The 22,981-nt window shown below is 41.6% G+C and overlaps 1 protein-coding gene across 1 annotated transcript in view; it reads right to left on the bottom strand.

Annotated features, from left to right (window-relative positions):
- Window positions 1-7,905: 7,905 nt before the first annotated feature.
- HSF2BP (heat shock transcription factor 2 binding protein) overlaps window positions 7,906-22,981 on the bottom strand; it is an 86,739-nt gene continuing 71,663 nt past the window's right edge. The window contains exon 9 of the mRNA XM_081234857.1: window positions 7,906-9,037. Within this exon, the coding sequence (XP_081090983.1) occupies window positions 8,829-9,037 (209 nt within the window). The 3' untranslated portion in view covers window positions 7,906-8,828. The remainder of the gene's footprint in view (window positions 9,038-22,981) is intronic.

Below are 22,981 nucleotides of genomic sequence, written 5' to 3'. Positions count from 1 at the left end.
CTAAATGTAAGCCCAGACACTATCAAACTCTTAGAGGAAAACATAGGCAGAACACTCTGTGACATAAATCACAGCAAGATCCTTTTGGACCCACCTCCTAGAGAAATGGAAATAAAAACAAAGATAAACAAATGGGACCTAATGAAACTTCAAAGCTTTTGCACAGCAAAGGAAACCATAAACAAGACGAAAAGATAACCCTCAGAATGGGAGAAAATATTTGCAAATGAAGCAACTGACAAAGGATTAATCTCCAAAATATACAGGCAGCTGACGCAGCTCAATATCAAAAAAAAAAACCCCAATCCAAAAATGGGCAGAAGACCTAAATAGACATTTCTCCAAAGAAGATATACAGATTGCCAACAAACACATGAAAGGATGCTCAACATCACTAATCATTAGAGAAATGCAAATCAAAACTACAATGAGGTATCACCTCACACTGGTCAGAATGGCCATCATAAAAAAATCTACAAACAATAAATGCTGGATAGGGTGTGGAGAAAAGTGAACCCTCTTGCGCTGTTGGTGGGAATGTAAATTGATACAGCCACTATGGAGAACAGTATGGAGGTTCCTTAAAAAACTAAAAATAGAACTACCATATGACCCAGCAATCCCACTACTGGGCATATACCCTGAGAAAACCATAATTCAAGAAGAGTCATGTACCACAATGCGCACTGCAGCTCTACTTACAATAGCCAGGACATGGAAGCAACCCAAGTGTCCACTGACAGATGAATGGATAAAGAAGATGTGGCACATATATACAATGGAATATTACTCAGCCATAAAAAGAAACTAAATTGAGTTATTTGTAGTAAGGTGGATGGACCTAGAGTCTGTCATACAGAGTGAAGTAAGTCAGAAAGAGAAAGACAAATACCGTATGCTAACACATATATGTGGAATCTAAAAAAAAAAAAAATCGTTCTGAAGAACCTAGGGGCAGGACAGGAATAAAGACACAGATGTAGAGAACAGACTTGAGGACAGGGGGAGGGGCAAGGGTAAGCTGGGACGAAGTGAGAGAGTGTCATGGACATATATACACTACCAAATGTAAAATAGATAGCTAGTGGGAAGCAGCCACATAGCGCAGGGAGATCAGCTTGGTGCTTTGTGTCTCCCACCTAGAGGGGTGGGAGAGGGAAGGTGGGAGGGAGACGCAAGAGGGAGGAGATATGGGGTTATATGTATACGTATAGCTGATTCACTTTCTTATACAGCAGAAACTAACACACCATTGTAAAGCAATTATACTCCAATAAAGATGTTAAAAAAAAACTTAACTTGTCATCAACCTAAAATAGACTGATTATATATATATATATATATATAAGCTGTTACAATGTGAGCCTCATGGTAACCACAAGGCAAAACCTATCAGATACACCAAAAACAATGAGAAAGCAATCTAAGCATAACACTACAGAAAGTCCTTCAAATCACAAGGAAAGAAAGCAAGAGAGGAAGAAAGAAACACAGTGGAACTATAAAACAGCCAGAAAACAAGTAACAAAATGGCAATAAGCACATACCTATCAATAATGACTTTAAATATAAATTATGTTTAATGTTTAAATGTCTTATGATGCAAATGGAAACCAAAAGAAAGCTAGGATAACTACACTTCATCACACAAAATACACTTCATAACAAAGACTAATAAAAGACAAAAATGAGGGCCTCCCTGGTGGCGCAGTGGTTGAGAGTCCGCCTGCCGATGCAGGGGACGCGGGTTCGTGCCCCGGTCTGGGAGGATCCCACATGCCGCGGAGCGGCTGGGCCCGTGAGCCATGGCCACTGGGCCTGCGCGTCCGGAGCCTGTGCTCCGCAATGGGAGAGGCCACAGCAGTGAGAGGCCCACATACCGCAAAAAGAAAAAAAAAAAAAAAGACAAAAATGAGCATTACATAATGAAAAAGCAGTCAATCCAACAAGAAGACATAACATTTATAAATATTTATGCACCCAACATAGGTGCTTAACAACCCAAAGGGAGAAACTGACAGCAATACAATAATAGTTGGGGAACTTTAACACCCCAATTACATCAATGGATAGATCATTCAGACAGAAAATTAATAAGGAAACACTGGCCTTAAATGACACATTAGACTAGATGGACTTAATAGATATACATATAGAGAGAACATTCCATCCAAAAGCAGCAGCACATTCTTCTCAAGTGCACAGGGAACATTCTCCAGGATACATCACATCCTAGAGCACAAAACAAGCCTGGGTAAATTTAAGAAGATTGAAGACATATTAAGCATCTTTTCTGACCACAGTGACATACAGCGAGAAATCAATTACAAGAAAACTGGAAAAATTACAAATAGGTGGTGATTAACAACATGCTTCTGAACAACCAATGAGTCAACAAATAAATCAAAGGAGAAATTTAAAAATACCTGAGACAAATGAAAATGGAAATACAACATACCAAAATCTCTGGAATACACTACAGGAGTTCTAAGAGGGAAGCTCATAGCGATACAGCCCTACCTCAAGACACAAGAAAAATCTCAAACAATCTAACTTTACACCTGAAGGAACTAGAACAAACAAAACCCAAAGTTAGTAGAAGGAAGGAAATAATAAAGATCAAAGTGGTGGGGCTTCCCTGGTGGCGCAGTGGTTGGGAGTCCGCCTGCCGATGCAGGGGACACGGGTTCGTGCCCCGGTCTGGGAAGATCCCACATGCCGCGGAGCGGCTGGGCCCGTGAGCCATGGCTGCTGAGCCTGCGCGTCCGGAGCCTGTGCTCTGCAAGGGGAGAGGCCACAACAGTGAGAGGCCCGCCTACCGCAAAAAAAAAAAAAAAAAAAAAAAAAAAAGATCAAAGTGGAAATAAATGAAATAGAAACTAAAACAGACACAGAAAAAAATCAGTGAAACTAAGAGCTGGTTCTTGGAAAAGATAAAATTGACAAACCTTTAGATAAGCTCACTAAGAAAAAAGAGAGAAGGCTCAAATAAATTCAGAAGTGAAAGAGGAGAAATTACAACTGATATCAAAGAAATACAAAGAATCATGAGACTACTATGAACAATTATATGCCAACAAATTGGACCTTAGAATTAGCCCAAATTTTAAAAAATGGATAAATTCCTAGAAACATACAATCTTCCAAGACAGAATTATGGAGAAATAGAAAATTTGAATAGACTGATCACTAGTAAGGAAACTGAACAGTAATCCAAAAAACTCCCTGCAAACAGAAGTCCAGGACCAGACGGCTTCACTGGTGAATTCTACCAAAAATTCAAAGAAGATTTGATACCTATCCTTCTCAAACTCTTCCAGAAAACTGAAGAGGGGGGAATGCTCCCAAATTCATTTTACAAAGCCAATACTACCCTGATACCAAAACCAGACAAGGATGCCACCAGAAAAGAAACTACAGGCCAATATTCCTGGGCACAGATGCAAAAATCCTCAACAAAACATTAGCAAACCAAATTCAACAACACATTAAAAGGATCAGACACCGTGATCAAGTGGGGATTCATTCCAATGTGCCAAGGATAGTTCAATACCCACAGATCAATCCATGTGACCCACCACATTAACAAATGGAAGAATAAAAATCGTATGATCATCTCAATAGATGCAGAAAAAGCTTTTGGCAAAACCCAACATCCGTTTATCATAAAAACTCTCAACAAACTGGATATGGACAGAACATACCTCAACACTATAAGGCCAAATGCAACAAGCCCAGAGCTAACGTCATACTCAACGGTGAAAAATTAAGACCTTTTCCCTTAATACAAGGAACAAGACAAAGGTGCACACTCTCACCCCTCTCATTCAATGTAGTATTGAAAGTCCTAGCCAGAGCAATCGGGCGAAAAAAGAAATAAAAGGCGTCCAAATTGGAAAGGAAAAAGTAAAACTATCACTATTTGAGACAACATGATTTTATATAGAGAGAAAACCCTAAACCATATGATAGAGCAATTTCACATTTAGGTACTCATGCAAAAGACCTGAAAGCAGGAACTCAAACAGATACTTGTATGCCAATATTCACTGCATTAATCACAACAGCCAAAGGTTAAAACCAGTGTCCATCAACAGATAAATGGATAAACAAAATGTGTTACAAAGATACAATGGACTATTATACACCATAAAAAGTAATGAAGTTCTGACTAATGCTCAACATGGATGAACCCTGAAGACATTATGCTGAGTGAAATAAGCCAGACCCAGGACAAATGTTTGATTTCACTTATATGAGGTACTTGAGAAGTCAAATTCATAGAGATAGAAGTAGAACAGAGGATACCAGGGCTGGGAGGAGGGCAGTTATAAAATGAGGAGTTATTTAGTTGTGGCTCTCCTGGCTCCTTAGTTGCAGCTCACCTGGCTCCTTAGTTGCAGCATGCGAACTCTTAGTTGTGGCATGCATGTGGGATCTAGTTCCCTGACCAGGGATTCAACCCAGGCGCCCTGCATTGGGAGTGCAGAGTCTTAACCACTGTGACACGTGAGCCACAACTAAGGAGCCCACGAGCCACAACTAAGGAGCCCACCTGCTGCAACTAAGACCTGGCACAACCAAATAAATAAAATAAATAAATACATATTTTTTTAAAAAAAAAAAAGAAAAGAAAAGAAGGAGTCACTGTTTAATGTACAGAGTTTCTATTTGGTACGATAAAAAGTTCTGGCAACAGACAGTGGTGATGGTTGCACAACACTATGAATATATTTAATACCACTGAATTCTACACTTCAAAATGGTTTAAATGGTAAATTGTATGTTCACCGTCTACATTTCTGTGATAAATTTTACCACAATTCAAAAAACCTGAAGGATTACAAATAACGACAAAAGGCAGAAACAGTCTTCATTGTGTGACATGCACTAGCACATTCATTCTACAGCTGGAGACAAATTTCAATGTGCACATTCTCAGAGAAGAGAGACAGCTGTGGGCCTTAAAGATGGACCCCTGCCCTGCCCACCTGAGCCTGGACTTGAAAAGCATCCAAAGACTTTCTAATGGGTTCACTGGCTCCACCTTCTGAGGCCACACTCTCCCCAAAGAATGCTGTATCCTATCCTGTTTCCTACACTGTATCAGGGTCTATACTGGAGACCCTACGCTAGTCCCAGAGGCCCTTCTGAAGCAGTCTAAGCATCTACATCATGGAAGAAAACAGAGTGAACTTCAACTTCAGGGCTTCTCAGAAAATCAGTAAGCCTACAAAAGTATTGACCAACCTTTTCCATTCGTATTAATGTCATGGCAATATAGCTACAGAATCAGTGTAATGGGCACATTTACAACTTTTATTAAAATTCCTCCTTGCGCATCGTCTGACTTCAGGCCTCGGCTGCTTTTCTTCAAGTCCCAGACTTGTGATGCTATGCTTGCTACTCTAATTAATTTTAAAATTCTCTGGAATAAGTGATAAACATGGGGCTATATACGTATCTGGGATGAGATGAACTCCTTATAACATTAGGCTTATCCCAGTTCATGCCACGAGCAGACACAATGACTTGCATCCTAGCAGGATGGGCTCCTCTCAGATGTCACAGAAGACAGACTAGATTGGTAACGAGAAACTGAACAGCAAGAAACTGCCCTGATCACCAGTTGAGGGGTGAGAGGAGAGGGGGTGAAGTCTGGCTGTTGACATGGCAGGTTTCATGCCTTTACATACAAACTGACAGCACCAAGGAGAAAAAGTTCCTTAACTTAATAAATAGAAAAGGAATTCTTTAAAATTTAAATTTAAAGACATATGTACCTTTTTGAATTATGGTTTTCTCAGGGTATATGCCCAGCAGTGGGATTGCTGGGTCAGGTGGGAGGGCGAAGCTGAGGGGAAGTCAGAGTAGCATCGACATGTATACACGACCGAATGTAAAGAGTTGGCTGGTGGGAAGCAGCCGCATAGCACAGGGAGATCGACTCAGTGCTTTGTGACCACCTAGAGGGGTGGGATAGGGAGGGTGGGAGGGAGACGCAAGAGGGAGGGGATATGGGGACACGTGTATGCGTATGGCTGATTCACTTTGCTGTGCAACAGAAACTAACATGGTATTGTGAAGCAATTATACTCTAATAAAGATCTATTAAAAAAATATATGGGGGCTTCCCTGGTGGCGCAGTGGTTGAGAGTCCGCTGCCGATGCAGGGGACGCGGGTTCGTGCCCCGGTCCGGGAAGATTCCACATGCCGCGGAGCGGCTGGGCCCGTGAGCCATGGCCGCTGAGCCTGCGCGTCCGGAGCCTGTGCTCCGCAACGAGAGAGGCCACAACAGTGAGAGGCCCGCGTACCGCAAAAAAAAAAAAAAAAAAAAAGTACCATTTTATTGATTTGGGTTTTTTTAAAAAATAAATTTATTAATTTATTTTTGGCTGCACTGGGTCTTTGTTGCTGCACGTGGGCCTCCTTTAGTTGCGGTGAGCAGGGCCACTCCTTGTTGCGGTGGCTTATCTCGTTGCAGAGCATGGGCTCTAGAGTGCAGGCTCAGTAGCTGTGGCACACAGGCCCGGTTGCCCTGCGGCATGTGGGATCTTCCCAGAGCAGGGCTCAGACCGATGTCCCCTGCACCGGCAGGCAGATTCCTAACCACTGCACCACCAGGGAAGTCCCTGATTTTTGTTTCTGATTTTAAAATTCACAAGAGACCTCAGATACTGCCACGTACGTGCTTTTATGCATACTTTTTAAACTGAGTTTTCTTTAGAGCTTTAGATGCAAAAAAAGTGAAGAACCCATTTTCCCCTTGACCTTCATAAGAAGAGCAAAAATATTAGAAAGGCCAGTCGCTCCTTAAAATTGGCCTTAAGTACTTTTCCTGTGATATACATTCAAAACATGTATTTAACATATGTTTCTTTTTTTTTTTCACATCTTTATCGGAGTATAATTGCCTTACAATTGTGTGTTAGTTTCTGCTTTATAACAAAGTGAATCAGCTATACATATACATATGTCCCCATATCCCCTCCCTCTTGTGTCTCCCTCCCACCCTCCCTATCCCACCCCTCTAGGTGGTCACAAAGCACCGAGCTGATCTCCCTGTGCTATGCGGCTGCTTCCCACTAGCTATCTGTTTTACATTTGGTAGCGTATATATGTCCATGCCTCTCTCTCGCTTTGTCACAGCTTACCCTTCCCCCTCCCCGTGTCCTCAAGTCCATTCTCTACGTCTGCATCTTTATTCCTGTCCTGCCTCTAGCTTCTTCAGAACTATTTGTTTTAGATTCCATATATATGACATATGTTTCTTGCTTAAGGAGCTTTCATAAGAACTCCTGCTGTCCTTAGCACTTTAAAATTAGGAGGAAAAAAAAACGTATCCTTCTTAATCACATCCATCTACTAATTACCTAAACTATGCAACATTCATGGGTTTGGCCCAGTTTCATTTTTCTCTGTAAGCCACTGATCCCATCTTTGGCAGGAAAAAGACCCTGCATTTCTAGAGGCAGCACAACTAATTATACTAGTTTATCTCCTGTTACCTTATCAAACAAAATAACCAAAATGAAAATGATACTATGCTAGAAAAGAACAAAAACACAACATCCTCAATTTTATTTGCCAATCAACAGGACCTTACAGAGCCACACAGCACAGATGGACCAATTTCTGCCTCTGTGAATTTTAAACTGCCTTTTAACAACATTTCTCTGGTTCTGATGAGCCAGGTTCCACAATATGTCGGCTCGTGAAATTCAAGCAACTGTGCCTTCCTGTAAGCTCCTTCATTCAGCCTCAGCCATAAACTGCACATTGCCTATAAAAGAAACATGAAGTTATTCCAAACTGCCACGCATAGCAGAAACAGCATACAAATGTGTATGGGACGCCTGCAAGTGTGTTTTTGCTCCTACAGGATGCCCAGAGACCACGGGCCTGCAGCGTCATCCTGAGGGACACAGCACGCGCTGCTGTGCCTCTAAGGGGTGCCAGAGAGGGAACCGCACTCACACGTCGCGACACCTGTGAGAAATGGAGCACATCCTCCTCTGTTTTCTGCGGTTGAGAAGGACACATGATGAGGGGACCTGGTACACATACCCGTGCACATTGTTTAAAGAACTCCAAGCAGCTACATGTGCTCTAATCTGTCAGGCCCTTGTCATGACACTGTTATATGAAAAACTGGACTCCTGAGCTTATAGCCAAAGGACCCAGAACAACGTAAGGAGAGATTTTTCCACGAACCACGCGAATGCATTGTAATATATACCTTCCTAACATCAAGTTTATAATATTTCAGAAAACAACAGTTGTAGCACACCAATGATTCTTCTTTCTTTACTCAAAAATAAAAGAGGCACAAAAATATAGAACTAAAATGTCCAATATCATCTGAAATAGCAGGTTCACCAAAAGATTTAAAGGTAAACGTGAACTGGGGTGGGGGAGGAATTAATTATAATTATTAGAGAGCGAATGAACTGTTTTTCAAGAAAGGTATCTCAGGAAAACGCTGACCAACGGGGTAGGCGGTTTATTCAACCTTCCGCTTTTAGGGGGGAACCAACAGGTCTCAGGGTCTCCTGGGCAGCAGGAGCCGCTCTGAGAAGGCCCTCTTCCGGATGCAGCTGACATGGGTCTTCACGGGGGAATGGACCCTTTCTCAGCCTCACCTCTGGCAAGGTTAACCAGCCACCCACAAAAGCACGTTCACCTCCAGAAGCAAGTCGGATGGGCACCATCTCAGTACACAGCCATCTCTAGGCATCACAGTTGTTGTCTGTAACACATGGCCCACGGTTGGTGGCTTTAGAAGACAAAGTGGGGACCCAGGGAGAAGACGTGGCGCTGAGCACCCCTACGCATCATGCTCCCGAGTGCGCAGGTCCTCCAGGAGCTCCTGGGCCACGGCCTGCAGGTGAGGGTTGCGGCTCTTGGCCATGGCCAGGATGCGCTGCAGGGGCAGGGAACTCTGGAACTCCGAGGCCGTCCTGGAGAAGACTTCTGGCTCCAGGACCACAGACTGGACAAGGCGCAGCACATGAAGACGCACCTCTGTGTCTGGATCTAGGGGGAAAGGGGTAACGCTTCTGGTTAGAATAAAACCTTCTACAGGGACCTTGGGGCAGAATCCAGCCCTCGGGGGTTCCTGGGCTCTCCGGATGATGGATATGACAGTGGGGTACACGATGACCCCAACAGTGTCACTTGTTGATGTACAAGCGTAGCTCAGAAGGGGAGCGTGACACTATCACCCTCTAGCAACACTCCGCCTTCAAGCATTACAATCACGTAACGCGGAGACGCTGAACTAAAAATGTGAGGGCTTTTCAGGTCGTTTTCTGTAATTCTGCCCAGTTACAAGATTGTTTTAAGAGGTATTACTTCATTTTCACTCCACGTGCAGCAAAGCCCCGAGAGACCACATACAGATATGGCATCGCTTCCGGTCACTGAGTTCCGCAAAGTCACAGCTGCAACACTCAAGGTGAAATCCGTTTTCCCGTGTGAATGCTCTCTGGAGTTACAGAACCTGACAGCCCTGTAGCAACCACTAAAAAGCAGCTGGACTGAAACAACAGCCCAACACAAGTTATAACCTTTAACCACCGGGGATCCAATTCTCCTCACCGTGTCTCTCTACTGGGAGCCTTAAACATGCCACTGATTCTTGATTAGATATTGTAATTGGAACCAGACTCAAAATCAGTACCTCCTTCTTAGCTCTACACTTTAAACACCTTTTAAGAAGTAAGGGGACTGAGAGAGTAGACTGAGCAAACCCTCAGTGGGAACTGCCACGGCACCAAGGCCCCCGGAGTCCTTCCCCACTGAACGAGAGCCACCAGGGCTCAGTGAAGACTGCTGTGTTGGGAAGCGGAAGAAAACCCTGCCCTACCCTGGGCCCAGACCGTTGAAGTGCTCCTATTTGGGGGAAGGGGAAGGAAACTTGCTCTGGCACAAAAACTGCCAAAGACACAGGCAGAGCGGCTGCCACAGGGAGGAGGACAGGATCCCGGGGAAGGCGCCGCTCAGATGCAGGTGGATGGGAGCCGAACCAAAACAACAGAGAACTCCCCTGCATCCTCCAGCGGCCCAGCAAACACCCAGCGGCCAATAGAAGCAGGCTACGGCAGCAGCGGGAGGGGCAAGAGGATGGAAGGAGACCCCTCCTGAGGCACAGACCCAGTGGGAAGGCCTGCAGCTGGGGGTGGAGACCGACAAAGGACTCTGGCAACTCAGTCCTCACCTGCAGCACAAGGAAGGAGAAGACTGGAAACCAGCGGCACAGAGTCACCACAGTGACAAAACCCACACCAGCCCAATGCTCACACTGACAGCCCCGCAGAGCAGGAGGTGTAAACACTCTCTATGTACCTCATTCTCTCCTGCAGAGGCTGGTGCACTGTGGCCCAAGGGCCAAATCCAGCCCAGGACCTGTTTCTGCACAGGCTGTGAGCTAAGGTTGGTTCTTACATTTTAAAGAGTTATCTTAAAAGAAAACAAAGCAGAAGAATAATATGCAACAGAAACCACACATGACGCTCAAAGTTCAAAGTATTTAATAGCTAGCTCATTACAGGAAAAGTTTGCTGACCTCTGCTCTACTGCCCTCCACACAGTGCCCAACACTCAATCAGAAATTACAATGACACAGCAAGGGAAACAAAACCCCACTGCAGTAATAAAGTAATCAGCAGAGCCAGACTCAGAGATAACCCAGATTTAGACACAATTAGAAAAGGAATCCGAAGTAAATATGATTAATAGGTGGGAAAGCAGTGTTTTACGGTTCCTGCGCTACACCTGAAGCAGAGTACAATGTTCTTTAAAGAGTTTTAAGGTTTCAAGTGAACATCTTCAACTAACTGTGATTAATATAATTAATTAACCACAGTTAATTAAAGACTATATTGTAAACCCTAGGGAAAATACTAAAAAGAGTTTTTAAAATGTAAATGATAAGCCAACAGTGCAGTTAAAATAGAACATGAAATACTCAATCCAACAGCGGACAAAAAAGAGGAAAAAAGAAACAACTAGCGATATTTCTGTACTTCTATATACATTAGATGAAAACTGTATACACACACTGCTTCAAAGACAGAGAATGCACAAAACGTCAAGACCCAATTATACACTGTCTACAAGACACCCAAGATAAATATAAAGACACAGGTTAGAAATAAAAGAATAAAATCATGCCATGCAAACACTAATCAAAAGAAGTCTGCAGAGCCTGTATTATTATCAGACAAGGTGGACTTCAGAACAAAAAATATCACCATGGATAAGGAGGGATTATAACTGTTGTACAATTATAAAGAAGTTGGATAAGGAGGGATTATAACTGTTGTACAATTATTATAAAGAAGTTGATGCATCAAACAGACATGAGAGTCTTAATTGGGTTTGTGCCTAACAACAGAGTTTCAAGAGAAACAAAGCACAATATGCTAGAAATCCAAGTGCAAATAAATGCACAATCAGAGGTTGGAAACTTTAAGACTTCTATTTCCATTACTGATTTTAAAAAAGAGAGGAAATCAGTGAAGATACAGAGTCCCTGAACAACACTATCAACCAACTTGACCAATATACATGCAAGAGGATTCAAAGTACATTCTGTGATCACAAGGAATTAAGTTAAAAATAACAGAAATACATAATAAATAACAGAAAATAACAGAGATACAAAATAAATAACAGAAAAATATGTTTAAAAATCTCCAACTATTTGGAAATAAAACAACACACTTCTAAATAATGTATGGATCAAGAAGGAAGTCATAAGGAAAACTAGGAAATACTTTGAATGAAATGAAAATGAAAACACAGTATCATAATTTATAGATGCAGTTAAATCACAGCTTATCAGGGGAAATTATAGCACTGAATGCTCATATTGGAAAAGAACAAAGGTCTCAAATTAGTTACCTTAGCTTTCATCTTAAAAAAAAAAAAAGAAAAAATCAAACCCAAAACATGCCAAAGGAAGGTAATAATAAAGAGCAGAAATCAATACAAAGGAGGACAAATAAAAAACAACTGGGGAAAAAACAGTAAACCCAAAAGGTGACCCTGTTAAAAAAAATCTATAAAATTGATAAAACTCTAGCCAGGCTAAACAAGGAAAGGGGGAAGGAAGAAAGGACAAACACAGATTACAAATTTGGGGAATGAAAGAGGGGAAATCACTATAGAACCTACAGATATTAAAGGAATAATAAGGGAATATTATGAACAAATTTGTGCCCATACATCTTGCAACTTGGATGGAATGGACACACTGCTTGGAAGACATAAACTGCTAAGATTCATTCAAAAAAAGAATCTCTGGAGCAGGGGACATCAGGCACAACTGAAGATAGAGGTTTTGTCTGGAAAACACATTGGATTAAGCTAAAACACACCCACAAATCCTCAGAGGCTCCTTCTTCCCCGTCTCCGTTGCTAGATTTGGATGAGTCTTCTCTGGGCAATCTGAGCAACCCAAGAGGAAACATCTAAAGATACTGACCTGTGGGTTCCCAGTGAATGGCTGAGAATGGCTGAGCCAGCTCACAGTACAGTGAAGTTCACAAGCCCCACTCACATGCTCAGGGCTTCCAATCGGCATTATAAATCCCACCCTTAAACACAAGCAAAAAACGATGTGTTACCAGACACCTGAGAAGAAGTTAATTATCATTTTCAACAAAAACAAAAGGAGGGCCAAAGAAAGACTATGCAATGAGAAGAAAACTTTTTTTTTAAACTTTATTCATCTCCTCCTCAAGGAGGTTTTTTAAAAGTTGTATTATCCATTAAGCAAGAATGGGATGCTATTTTTTTAATTCCAAAAAAAAAAAGGCAGCTGGAAATTAAGTGCATGATAGTAGAGATGAAGACTTCAATAGGCAGTATGGAAAATAAAGTAGAGGAAATCTCTCAAAAGTGGTACAAAAGACAAAGGAATGCAAACACTTCCAAAAAAACTGAGGAGGAGGGAATGCCTCCTAACTGATTTTATGAAGCCTATATGACCCTGATACCAAAACCAGGCAAGGACAACACAAAAAAGAAAACTGGAAGCCAGTATTCTCTGATAAACACAGATGCAAAAATCCTCTATAAAATATTAGCAAACTAAATACAAAAAATACATTAAAAGGATCATACACCACAATCAAGTGGGATTTATTCCAGGGATGCAAGAATGGTGCAACATGTTCAAATCGATCAATGTGTTACATGACATTAATAAAATGAAAGGTACAAATCATATGATCATCTCAGTAGATGCAGAAAAAGCACTTGACAAGATTCAACATTAACTTATGATAATAACTCTCAATAAAATGGGTAGAGAAGGAACATAACTCAACATAACAAAGGCCTATGACAAACCCATAGCTAACATCAAACTCATTGGTGAAAAACCAAAAGCTATCCCTAAGATCAGGAAAAAGACAAGGATGCCCACTCTCACCACTCTTATTCAACATACTATTGGAAGTCCTAGCCAGAGCAATTAGGCAAGTAAAAGAAAATAAAAGGCATCCAGTTTGGAAAGGAAGAACTAAAACTGTCACTGTCTGCAAAAAAATGATTTTATATAGAGAAAACCCTAAAGATTCCACACACACAAAAAAAAACTGTTAGAAGTAATAAACAAATATAGTAAAGTTCCAGGGTATAAAATCAATATTAAAAGATCTGCTGGGGGCTTCCCTGGTGGCGCAGTGGTTGAGAATCCGCCTGCCGATGCAGGGGACACGGGTTCGTGCCCCAGTCCGGGAAGATCCCACATGCCGCGGAGCAGCTGGGCCCGTGAGCCAGGGCCGCTGAGCCTGCGTCTCCGGAGCCTGTGCTCCACAACGGGAGAGGCCACAACAGTGAGAGGCTCGCGTACAGCAAAAAAAAAAAAAAAAAAAAAAAAAAAAAAATCTGTTGGGTGTCTTTACACTAAGAACAAACTATCAGAAAGAAAAATTAAGAAAACAATCCCATCTTTAATTGCAACAAAAAGAATAAAATACCTAGAAATAAATTTAACCAAGGAGATGAAAGACCTATCCACTGAAAACTATAAGACACTGTTGAAAGAAACTGAAGAAGACACAAAGAAGTGGAAAGATATCCCATGCTCATGTATTGGAATGTTATACATTGTTAAAATGTCCATATTACCTAAATCAATTCCTATCAAAATTCCAATGACATTTTTCACATTAATAGAACAAACAATCCTAAAACTTATATGGAAACACAAAAGACCCTGAATAGCTAAAGCAATCCTGAGAAAAAGAAAAAAGCTGGAAGTATCACATTCCCTGATTTCAAATTATGCTACAAAGCTATAGTAATCACAACAGTATGGTTTGGGCAGAAAATCAATGGATAGACAGATCAATGCAACAGAATTGAGAGCCCAGAAATAAACCCACACATAATATGGAAAATTAATTTACAACAAAGGAGCAAAAAACATAAAATGGAGAAAGGATAGCCTCTTCAATAAGTAGCGTTAGGAAAATTGGACAGCCATATGTAAAAGAATGAAACTAGACCATTATCTCACACAACACACAACAATCAATTCAAAATGGCTTAAAGATTTGAAATGAAGACCTCAAACCACAAAACTCCTAGAAAAAAAAAAACATAGTACATTCTTTGACATTGGTCTTAGCAGTATCTTTCTGAATATGTCTCATCAGGCAAAAGGAACAAAAGCAAAAATAAACAAATGGGACTACATCAAACTAAAAACTTATGCATAGCAAAGGAAACCATCAACAAAAAGAAAAGGCAACCAACCAAATGGAGAAGATATTTGCAAAGCATATATCTGATAAGTGGTTAAGATCCAACATATATAAAGAACTCATATAACTGAATATAACACACATACTCACACACATAAAAACCTGATTTAAAAATAGGCAGAGGAGCTGAACAGACATTTTTCCAAAGAAGATATACAGATGGCCAATAGGCACATAAAAAGATGTTCAACATCACTAATTATTAGGGAAATGCAAATCAAAACCACAATGAGATACCACCTCGTGCCTGTTAGAATGGTTATTATCAAAAAGGCAAGAAGTAAGTGTTGGTGAGGATGTAGAGAAAAGTAACTCTCATGTACTGTTGGTGGGAATATAAACTGGTGCAGCCACTATGGAAAACAGTATGGAGGTTCCTCAAAAAATTAAGAATAGAACTACCAAATGACCCAGCTAGTCCACTCCTGGGTATTTATCCAAAGAATAGGAAAACACTAATTTGAAAAGATATCTGAACTCCTATGTTCATCACAGAATTATTTACATTAGCCAAGATATGGAAACCTAAGTGTCCATTGATGGATGAATGGATAAATAAGATGTGGTGTGTGTATGTGTGTGTGTATATATATATATATATATATATATATATGTATATACACACACACATATATATGTGTGTGTGTGTATATAAATACACACACACACACAAAGGAACACTACCCAACCATAAAAAAAGATGAAATCTTGCCATTTGAGACAATATAGATGGACCTTTAGGGTATTATGCTAAGTGAAGTAAGTCAGACAAAGACAAATACTGTACAGTTTCTGTCACATGTGCAATTTTTTTTTTTTTTTTTTTGTGGTACGCGGGCCTCTCACTGCTGTGGCCTCTCCCGTTGCGGAGCACAGGCTCCGGATGTGCAGGCTCAGCGGCCATGGCTCACGGGCCCAGCTGCTCCGTGGCATGTGGGATCTTCCCGGACCGGGGCACGAACCCGTGTCCCCTGCATCGGCAGGCGGACTCCCAACCACTGCGCCACCAGGGAAGCCCTATGTGCAATTTTTTAAATGAACAAACCAAATCAAACAAAAACAACCACAGAGAACAGAGTAGTGGTTACCAGAGGGGAAGTGGGTGGGGAAGAGAAAAATGGGTAAAGAGGGTCAACTGTATGGTGACAGATGGAAACTAAACTTTTGGTGGTGGGCACGCTATAGTGTATGCAGAAGTCAAAATATAAATTTGTACACATGAAACATATAATGTTATAAACCCATAAAAAATAAATAACTAAATCTCTTTAAGAGAAAAAAATTCCTATTGGCATTTTTTCCAGTGTTTTTGTCCTTTTTAAAAAAAATTTAAAGAATTTTTTTTTATTGAGGTATAGTTGATTTACAATACTAGTTTCAGGTGTACAACATAGTGATTCAAATTTTTATAGATTATACTCCATTTAAAGTTATTATAAAATATTGGCTATATTCCCTGTGATGTAAAATATATCCTTGTAGCTTATTTATTTTATACATAGTAGTTTGTACCTTTTAAACCCTACGCCTATCTTGCCCCTAACCTGCCCCTCTCCCCACTAGCAACCACTATTCTTTTCTATATATCTGTGAGTCTGTTTCTGTTTTGCTATATTCATTCATTTGTTGTATTTTTTAGACTCCACATATAAGTGATAAAACAGTATTTGTCTTTCTCTGTCTGACTTACTTCACTAAGCATAATGCCCTCCAGGTCCATCCATGTTTTTGCAAATGGCAAAATTTCATTCCTGTGTGTGTGTGTGTGTGTGTGTGTGTATGCCACATCTTCGTTATCCATTCATCCGTTGATGGACACTTACGTTGCTTCCATATCTTGGCTACTGTAAATAATGATGCTAAGAACATTGGGATACATATGTCTTTTTGAATTAGTGTTTTTGTTTTCTTCAGATATATACTCAGGAGTGGAATGGCTGGATCATGGGCTGGTTCTATTGGGTTGGCTGGAAAGTTCGTTCGTTTGTTTGAACAAACTTTCTGGCCAACTCAATATCTTTAGCTTTGAGGCACCTCCATACTGTTTTCCACAGTGGCTGCACCAATTTATATTCCCAGCAAGCATACAAGAATTCCCCTTTCTCCACATCCCCACCAACATCTGTTATTTGTGGTCTTTTTTTTTTTTTTTTTTTGCGATACACGGGCCTCTCACTGTTGTGGGGACGTGCAGGCTCAGCAGCCATGGCTCAGGGGCCCAGCCACTCCGCGGCATGTGGGATCTTCCCGGACCGGGGCACGAACCCGTGTCCCCTGCATCGGCAGGCGGACTCTCAACCACTGCGCCACCAGGGAGGCCCTGTGGTCTTTTTGATAACAGCTGGTTTGGTTTGCATTTCTCTGATGATTAGCAGTGCTGAGCATCTTTGCACGGTCTATTGGCCATCTGTATGTCTTCTTTGGAAAAATGTCTATTCAGGTCTTCTGCCCATTTTTTAATTGGGTTCTTTGTGTTTTGATATTGAGGTGTATGAGCGGTTTATATATTTTGGATTTAATCCCTTATTAGTCATATCATTTGCAAATATTTTCTCCCATTCAATAAGTTGTCTTCATTTTGTCAACAGTTTCCTTTGCTGAGCAAAAGCTTTTAAGTTTTTTTTTTTTTTTTTTTTTTTGCTGTACGCGGGCCTCTCACTGTTGTGGCCTCTCCCGTTGCGGAGCACAGGCTCCGGGCGCACAGGCTCAGTGGCCATGGCTCACGGGCCCAGCCGCTCTGCGGCATGTGGGATCTTCCCGGACCGGGGCACGAACCCGTGTCCCCTGCATCGGCAGGTGGACTCTCAACCACTGCGCCACCAGGGAAGCCCAGCTTTTAAGTTTAATTAGGTACCATTCGGGGTTTTTTTTGCTTTTGTTTCCTTTGCCTTAGGAGACAGATCAAAAAAAAATATTACTATTATTTATGTCAAAGAGAGTTCTGCCTATGTTTTCTTCAAGGAGTTTTATGGTTTCGAGTCTTACATTTAGGTTTTTAACCCATTTTGAGTTTATTTTTGTATATGGTATAAGAAAATATTCTAATTTCATTCTTTTACATGTAGCTGTCCAGTTTTCCCAGCACTACTTATTGAAGAGATTGTCTTTTCCCCATTGTATATTCTTGCTTTCTTTGTCATAGATAAATTGACCATAAGTGTGTGGCTTTACTTCTGGGTTCTCTTTTGTGCCAGTACCATACTGTTTTGATTACAGTAGATTTGTAATATAGTCTGAAGTCAGGGAGTATGATTCTTCCAGCTCCATTCTTCTTTCTCAAGATTGTTTTGGCTATTCAGGGTCTTTCTGTTTCCATACAAATTTTAAAATTATTTGTTCTAGTTCTGTGAAAATGCCATCAGCAATTTTGATGGGGATTGCACTGAATCTGTAGCTTGCCTTGGATAGCATGGAAATTTTAACAATATTAATTCTTCCAATCCATTCACATGGTATATCATTCCCAACTGTTTGTGTCGTCAATTTCTTTCATTGGTGTCTTACAGTTTTCAGTGTACAGGTCTTTTACCTCCTTCATTTTATTCCTAAGTATTTTATTCTTTTTGCTGTGACTGTAAATGAGGTTGTTCCCTTAATTTCTCTTTCCTATAGTTCCCTGTATAGAAATGTAATAGATCTCTGTATATTAATTTTGTATCCTGCAACATTACCAAATTCACTGATGAGTTCTAGTAGTTTTTTGGTGGTGTCTTTTCTGTGTACATGCTTCATGTCATCTGCAAACAGTGACAGTTTTACTTCTTCCTTTCCAATTTGGATTCCTTTTACTTCTTTTTCCTATCTGATTGCTGTGGCTAGGACTTCCCCAATCAGTATTTTTATTTGACATACTGGGGAAAAGTGTCAGCTTTACAATATAGAATCTTCTCAGCCAAAAAAGGATTTATCTTTCCATTTATTCAAGTTTGTTGATCTTCATCAATAGAATTTCTCATAAAAGATAAAAAAAAATAAGCAAAGAGATGAACAATAGGAGAAAAAGAAGAGAGGCCCAACACCAAATATTAGATAGTCCAAAAAGAGAAAACTGTGTCAGCAGATAGGACATCACTCTATAATGATTCAGTAATTCAAAATAATTTTTTAAAGATTCCTAGAATCAAAAGATATGTTTCTAAACTGAAATGTCCCTTTCAGTTTCCAGCAAAATTGATAAAAGTTACATCTAATACACCAGGCGTATCAACATAAAATTTAAGTTCAGAAAATGAAACAAAGAGAAACTTCTACAAGTTTCCACAGGGAAAACATACCATATACAAAGAATGAGGAATCAAAACTTCTCAACACTGGACATTAGAAGATAATGGAATGTTGATTTCAAAATTCAGAAATAAAAAGTAATTCTAACCTGGAATTCTATACCCAGCCAAACTCTGACTATTATAGGTGAGGTAAAATAAAGACATTTCAGAATAAGATATCTTAAAAATTTTGTCTCCTCAATTATACTTCAAAAACAAACAAACTCATAGAAAAAGATCAGATTTGTGGTTACCAGAGGCAGGGAGTACAGGAAGAGGGAATTGGATGAAGGTGGTCAAAAGTACAAATGTCCAGTTATAGGATAAATAAGTACTAGGGATATAATGTACAACATGATAAGTATAATTTATACTGCTGTATGCTATATATGGAAGTTAAGAGAGAAATTCCTAAGAGTTCTCATCATAAGGAAAAAAAATTTTTTCTATTTCTTTAATTTTGTATCTGTATGAGCTGATGGATGTTCACTACACTTACTGTAATCATTTCATGATGGAGGTAAGTCAAATCATTATGCTGTATACCTTAAACTTATACAGCGCTGTATGTCAACTACATCTTAATAAAACTGGAATAAAATTTTTTTAATTAAAAAACTAAAATAAAACCACAATAAAATAGGGCTTCCCTGGTGGCGCAGTGGTTAAGAATCCGCCTGCTAATGCAGGGATCACAGGTTTGAGACCTGGTCTGGGAAGATCCCACATGCCGCAGAGCAACTAAGCCCGTGCGCCACAACTACTGAGCCTGCGCTCTAGAGCCCGTGAGCCACAACTACTGAAGCCTGTGCGCCTAGAGCCCGTGCTCTGCAACGAGAAGCCACTGCAATGAGAAGCCCGTGCACCGCAACGAAGAGTAGCCCCTGCCCACCACAACTAGAGAAAGCCCGTGCAGAGAAACGAAGACCCAACGCAGCCTAAAATAAATAAATTTACAAAGAACAAAAAAAACCACAATAAAATAACCCCCGTCAGACTGGCTAAGGTGAAGAAGGCTGACAGTAGCAGGGGTGGTGAGAATGGAAAGGAGCCAGAAGGCTAACATGCTGTCGGTCAAATTTACACTGGGTACAACCATCTTGGAAAACAGCCCTGCACAAGCTATAGAGTTGAAGACACACACTTTCATAGACCAAAACTTCCATTATTATTTTTTAATATTTATTTATTTTATTTATCTATTTTCCTTATTGTTTTGGCTGCGTCGGGTCTTAGTTGCAGCCTGCGGGACCTTTCCTTATGGCGCACGGCCTCTTCTTTGCAGCACTCGGGCTTCTCTCTAGTTGTGGCGTGTGGGTTTTCTCTCTCTAGTTGTGGTGTGTGGGCCCCAGGGCACATGGGCTCTGTAGTTGTAGCATGCAGACTCCGGAGCATGTGGGCTCTGTAGTTTGTGGCACGCAGGCTCTGTCGTTGAGGCGTGCGAGCTCAGTAGTTGTGGTGTGCGGGCTTTAGGGGTCCCGTGGCACGTGGGATCTTAGTTCCCCAACCAGGGATCAAACCCGTGTCCCCTGCATTGGAAGGTGGATTCTTTACCACTGGACCACCAAGGAAGTCCTGAAACTTCCATTTTTTTTAATAGACACCCAACAGGAAAATATGCACGTTTACCATAGACAGGCACAAGAATTTCTGGTGCAGCATTATTTGTAAAACCCACAAACCTGAAACAAGTCAAGTGTCCAATCCAAATGGTAAATGGATAAACTCATATAATGAAATATTATACAGCAGTGGTTCTCAACCGGGGTGAGGCACTTAGCCCTGCAGGGAACATGTTTGGTTGTCACAACTGGGGGCGGGGGTGCTACAGGCACCTAGTGGCGATACGGCAATGAACAGGCAACAGCACCAGGAACCTACAAACAAAACGTAAATGAGGACGCCGACACACAACATGAGACTCCACTGACGTCAAGTTCAATGCAGGAGGGAGCAGCAGGGGTCAGGAGGCACAAAGGGATCCCCGCGTGCTGGCGACTTCCCACTCCTCAGCCTGGGGGTTTTAATAAGTGCTGCTTGCAACAGTTCTCTCAGCTTGGCCTGTATGTTTTGTGTACTCTTCTCTAAATATGTTACACTTGTTAAACTTATTCTGATAAAGGAAGGAAGGGAAAGAGGAAGAAAGGGGAGAAGGCAAGGAGGGGGAGAGAAAGAAAAGTAACAACTTGCCGAAGTCAATCCAGAGACGCTCTTCCCAGGCCCCCCAACTCCTGCGGTCCACCCCGCCTACCCACCCGGGCCCACACGGATATCTCTCCTCCCTGGACCCCTGCTCTGCTGGGAGTGTCACTGCCTGGCTCAGGTCCCAGCCTGACCACTTGATCCCTGGGTGGCATTCGTAGTGATCTCACAGGGCCGGTGAGGGGACGATATAGTGAAATGCATATAACAAGCTCAGGATAAGGTCTGGCACAGAGCAAGCACTCAGAAATGTCACTTATCATCAGCATCTCATTAACTACTCTGTACCATCTCAAATTAGTTCTTTAAAGTCTTGCCTTCTGTGATGGTCAATTCTATGTGTCAAATCGACTAGGCTAAGGAGGCCCAGAGCTGGCAAAACATTATTTCTGAGTGTGTCTGTAAGGGTTTCCTTGGAAGAAATCGGCATTTGAACCCACAGACCAGGTAAAGAAGATCACTCTCACCAGTGTGGGTGGCATCAACAACTCACTGAAGGCCTGAATAGAACAAAAAGGCACAGGGAGGGTGAATTCGCTCTGTCTGCTTGAGTGGGACGTCCATCTTCTCCTGCCCTGGGACATGGCGCTGCTGGCTCTCGGGCCTTTGGACTTGGGACTGAACTACAGCACTGGCTTTCCTGGTTCTCTGGCTTGCAGACAGCAGATCATGGGACTTCCCGGCCCCCACAGAAATCTCCTCATATCTATCGATCTATCCACCCTACTGGGTCCATTGCTCTGGAGAACCCTAATACACGTTCCCTGCAAATTTCAAGTTCTTGAACATGGGAGACAAGGCAGTAACCCTCACAGACCCAGAGCCGGGGCTATGTGCACCCCAGATGTTCACTGGGAGTCTCTGCAGACCGGCTGACCCTGCGCCCGAGTACCCAGCACGTGTGCTGTGCAAAGCTTGCTGGTCCGCAGAGATGCACCTGCATCACAATGAGTCCCACTGTATGCAAAGTGCCTCCAGTTTCCCAGGCAGGCAGGACAGCCGTGGTTCATACCCTGCAGAGGGGCCCCTGCTCCTGGGAGCATGGCCCAGACTGACTGTCTATTAGACCCAAGTCTGACCATGGACAGATTCTGAAAAGAAATAATGCCAAACATGCCTTCAAAATAAGCTACACGCCACGCAGCAGCTCAGCCAGCCAAGAAATGAAATACTTACTTGGTTTTCCTTTGTTGCTTGTAGGCCTTTTTTCCTTAAGTTAAAGAAATAGGTGCCTTGAATATTAAACCATTAGGTACAAATATCTCTAAGTCCACCAGCGACATCAACTAAACTCTAAGCAGGAGTAACTCAATTCGTGCCGTGTACACTAGTTGTTCCAAGTGACAAGCGAGCATTTTAAGAACTCTTTTACTGTTTCACATCCTCTATGAATCTTCCTGGCCGTCCCTGCACTGCCCCCCACCCAGCGTCAGCTGGTGACATCTCTTAGTGCTCACAGCACCACCAGCCCTCACCTAAATGCAAACGTATGCGACTCGTAAGAGAAACAACACTGAGGATTTCTCTACAATTACTTCCCTGTGGTAAAGGAGGAATTCACTGGATCAAGGAAAAAATCCCATCAAAATTAAACAAAATCCATCTCCACAAATCAACCAAAGCTTATTCTCTGATTCTCTAACCAGGAGATAGTTATTGAGCCTTAACCGTTAAGACAGATCAGACTCATGACATTTAATTTCGCCACAGAAGCCTCATCCTGAAACAGCATT

The sequence above is a fragment of the Mesoplodon bidens genome (assembly GCF_964165515.1).
Source record: "Mesoplodon bidens genome assembly, chromosome: 5".
NCBI classification, from domain to species: domain Eukaryota; kingdom Metazoa; phylum Chordata; class Mammalia; order Artiodactyla; family Ziphiidae; genus Mesoplodon; species Mesoplodon bidens.
Note: the sequence above shows the minus strand (reverse complement) of the source record. Positions and strands in the feature narration are given on the sequence as shown.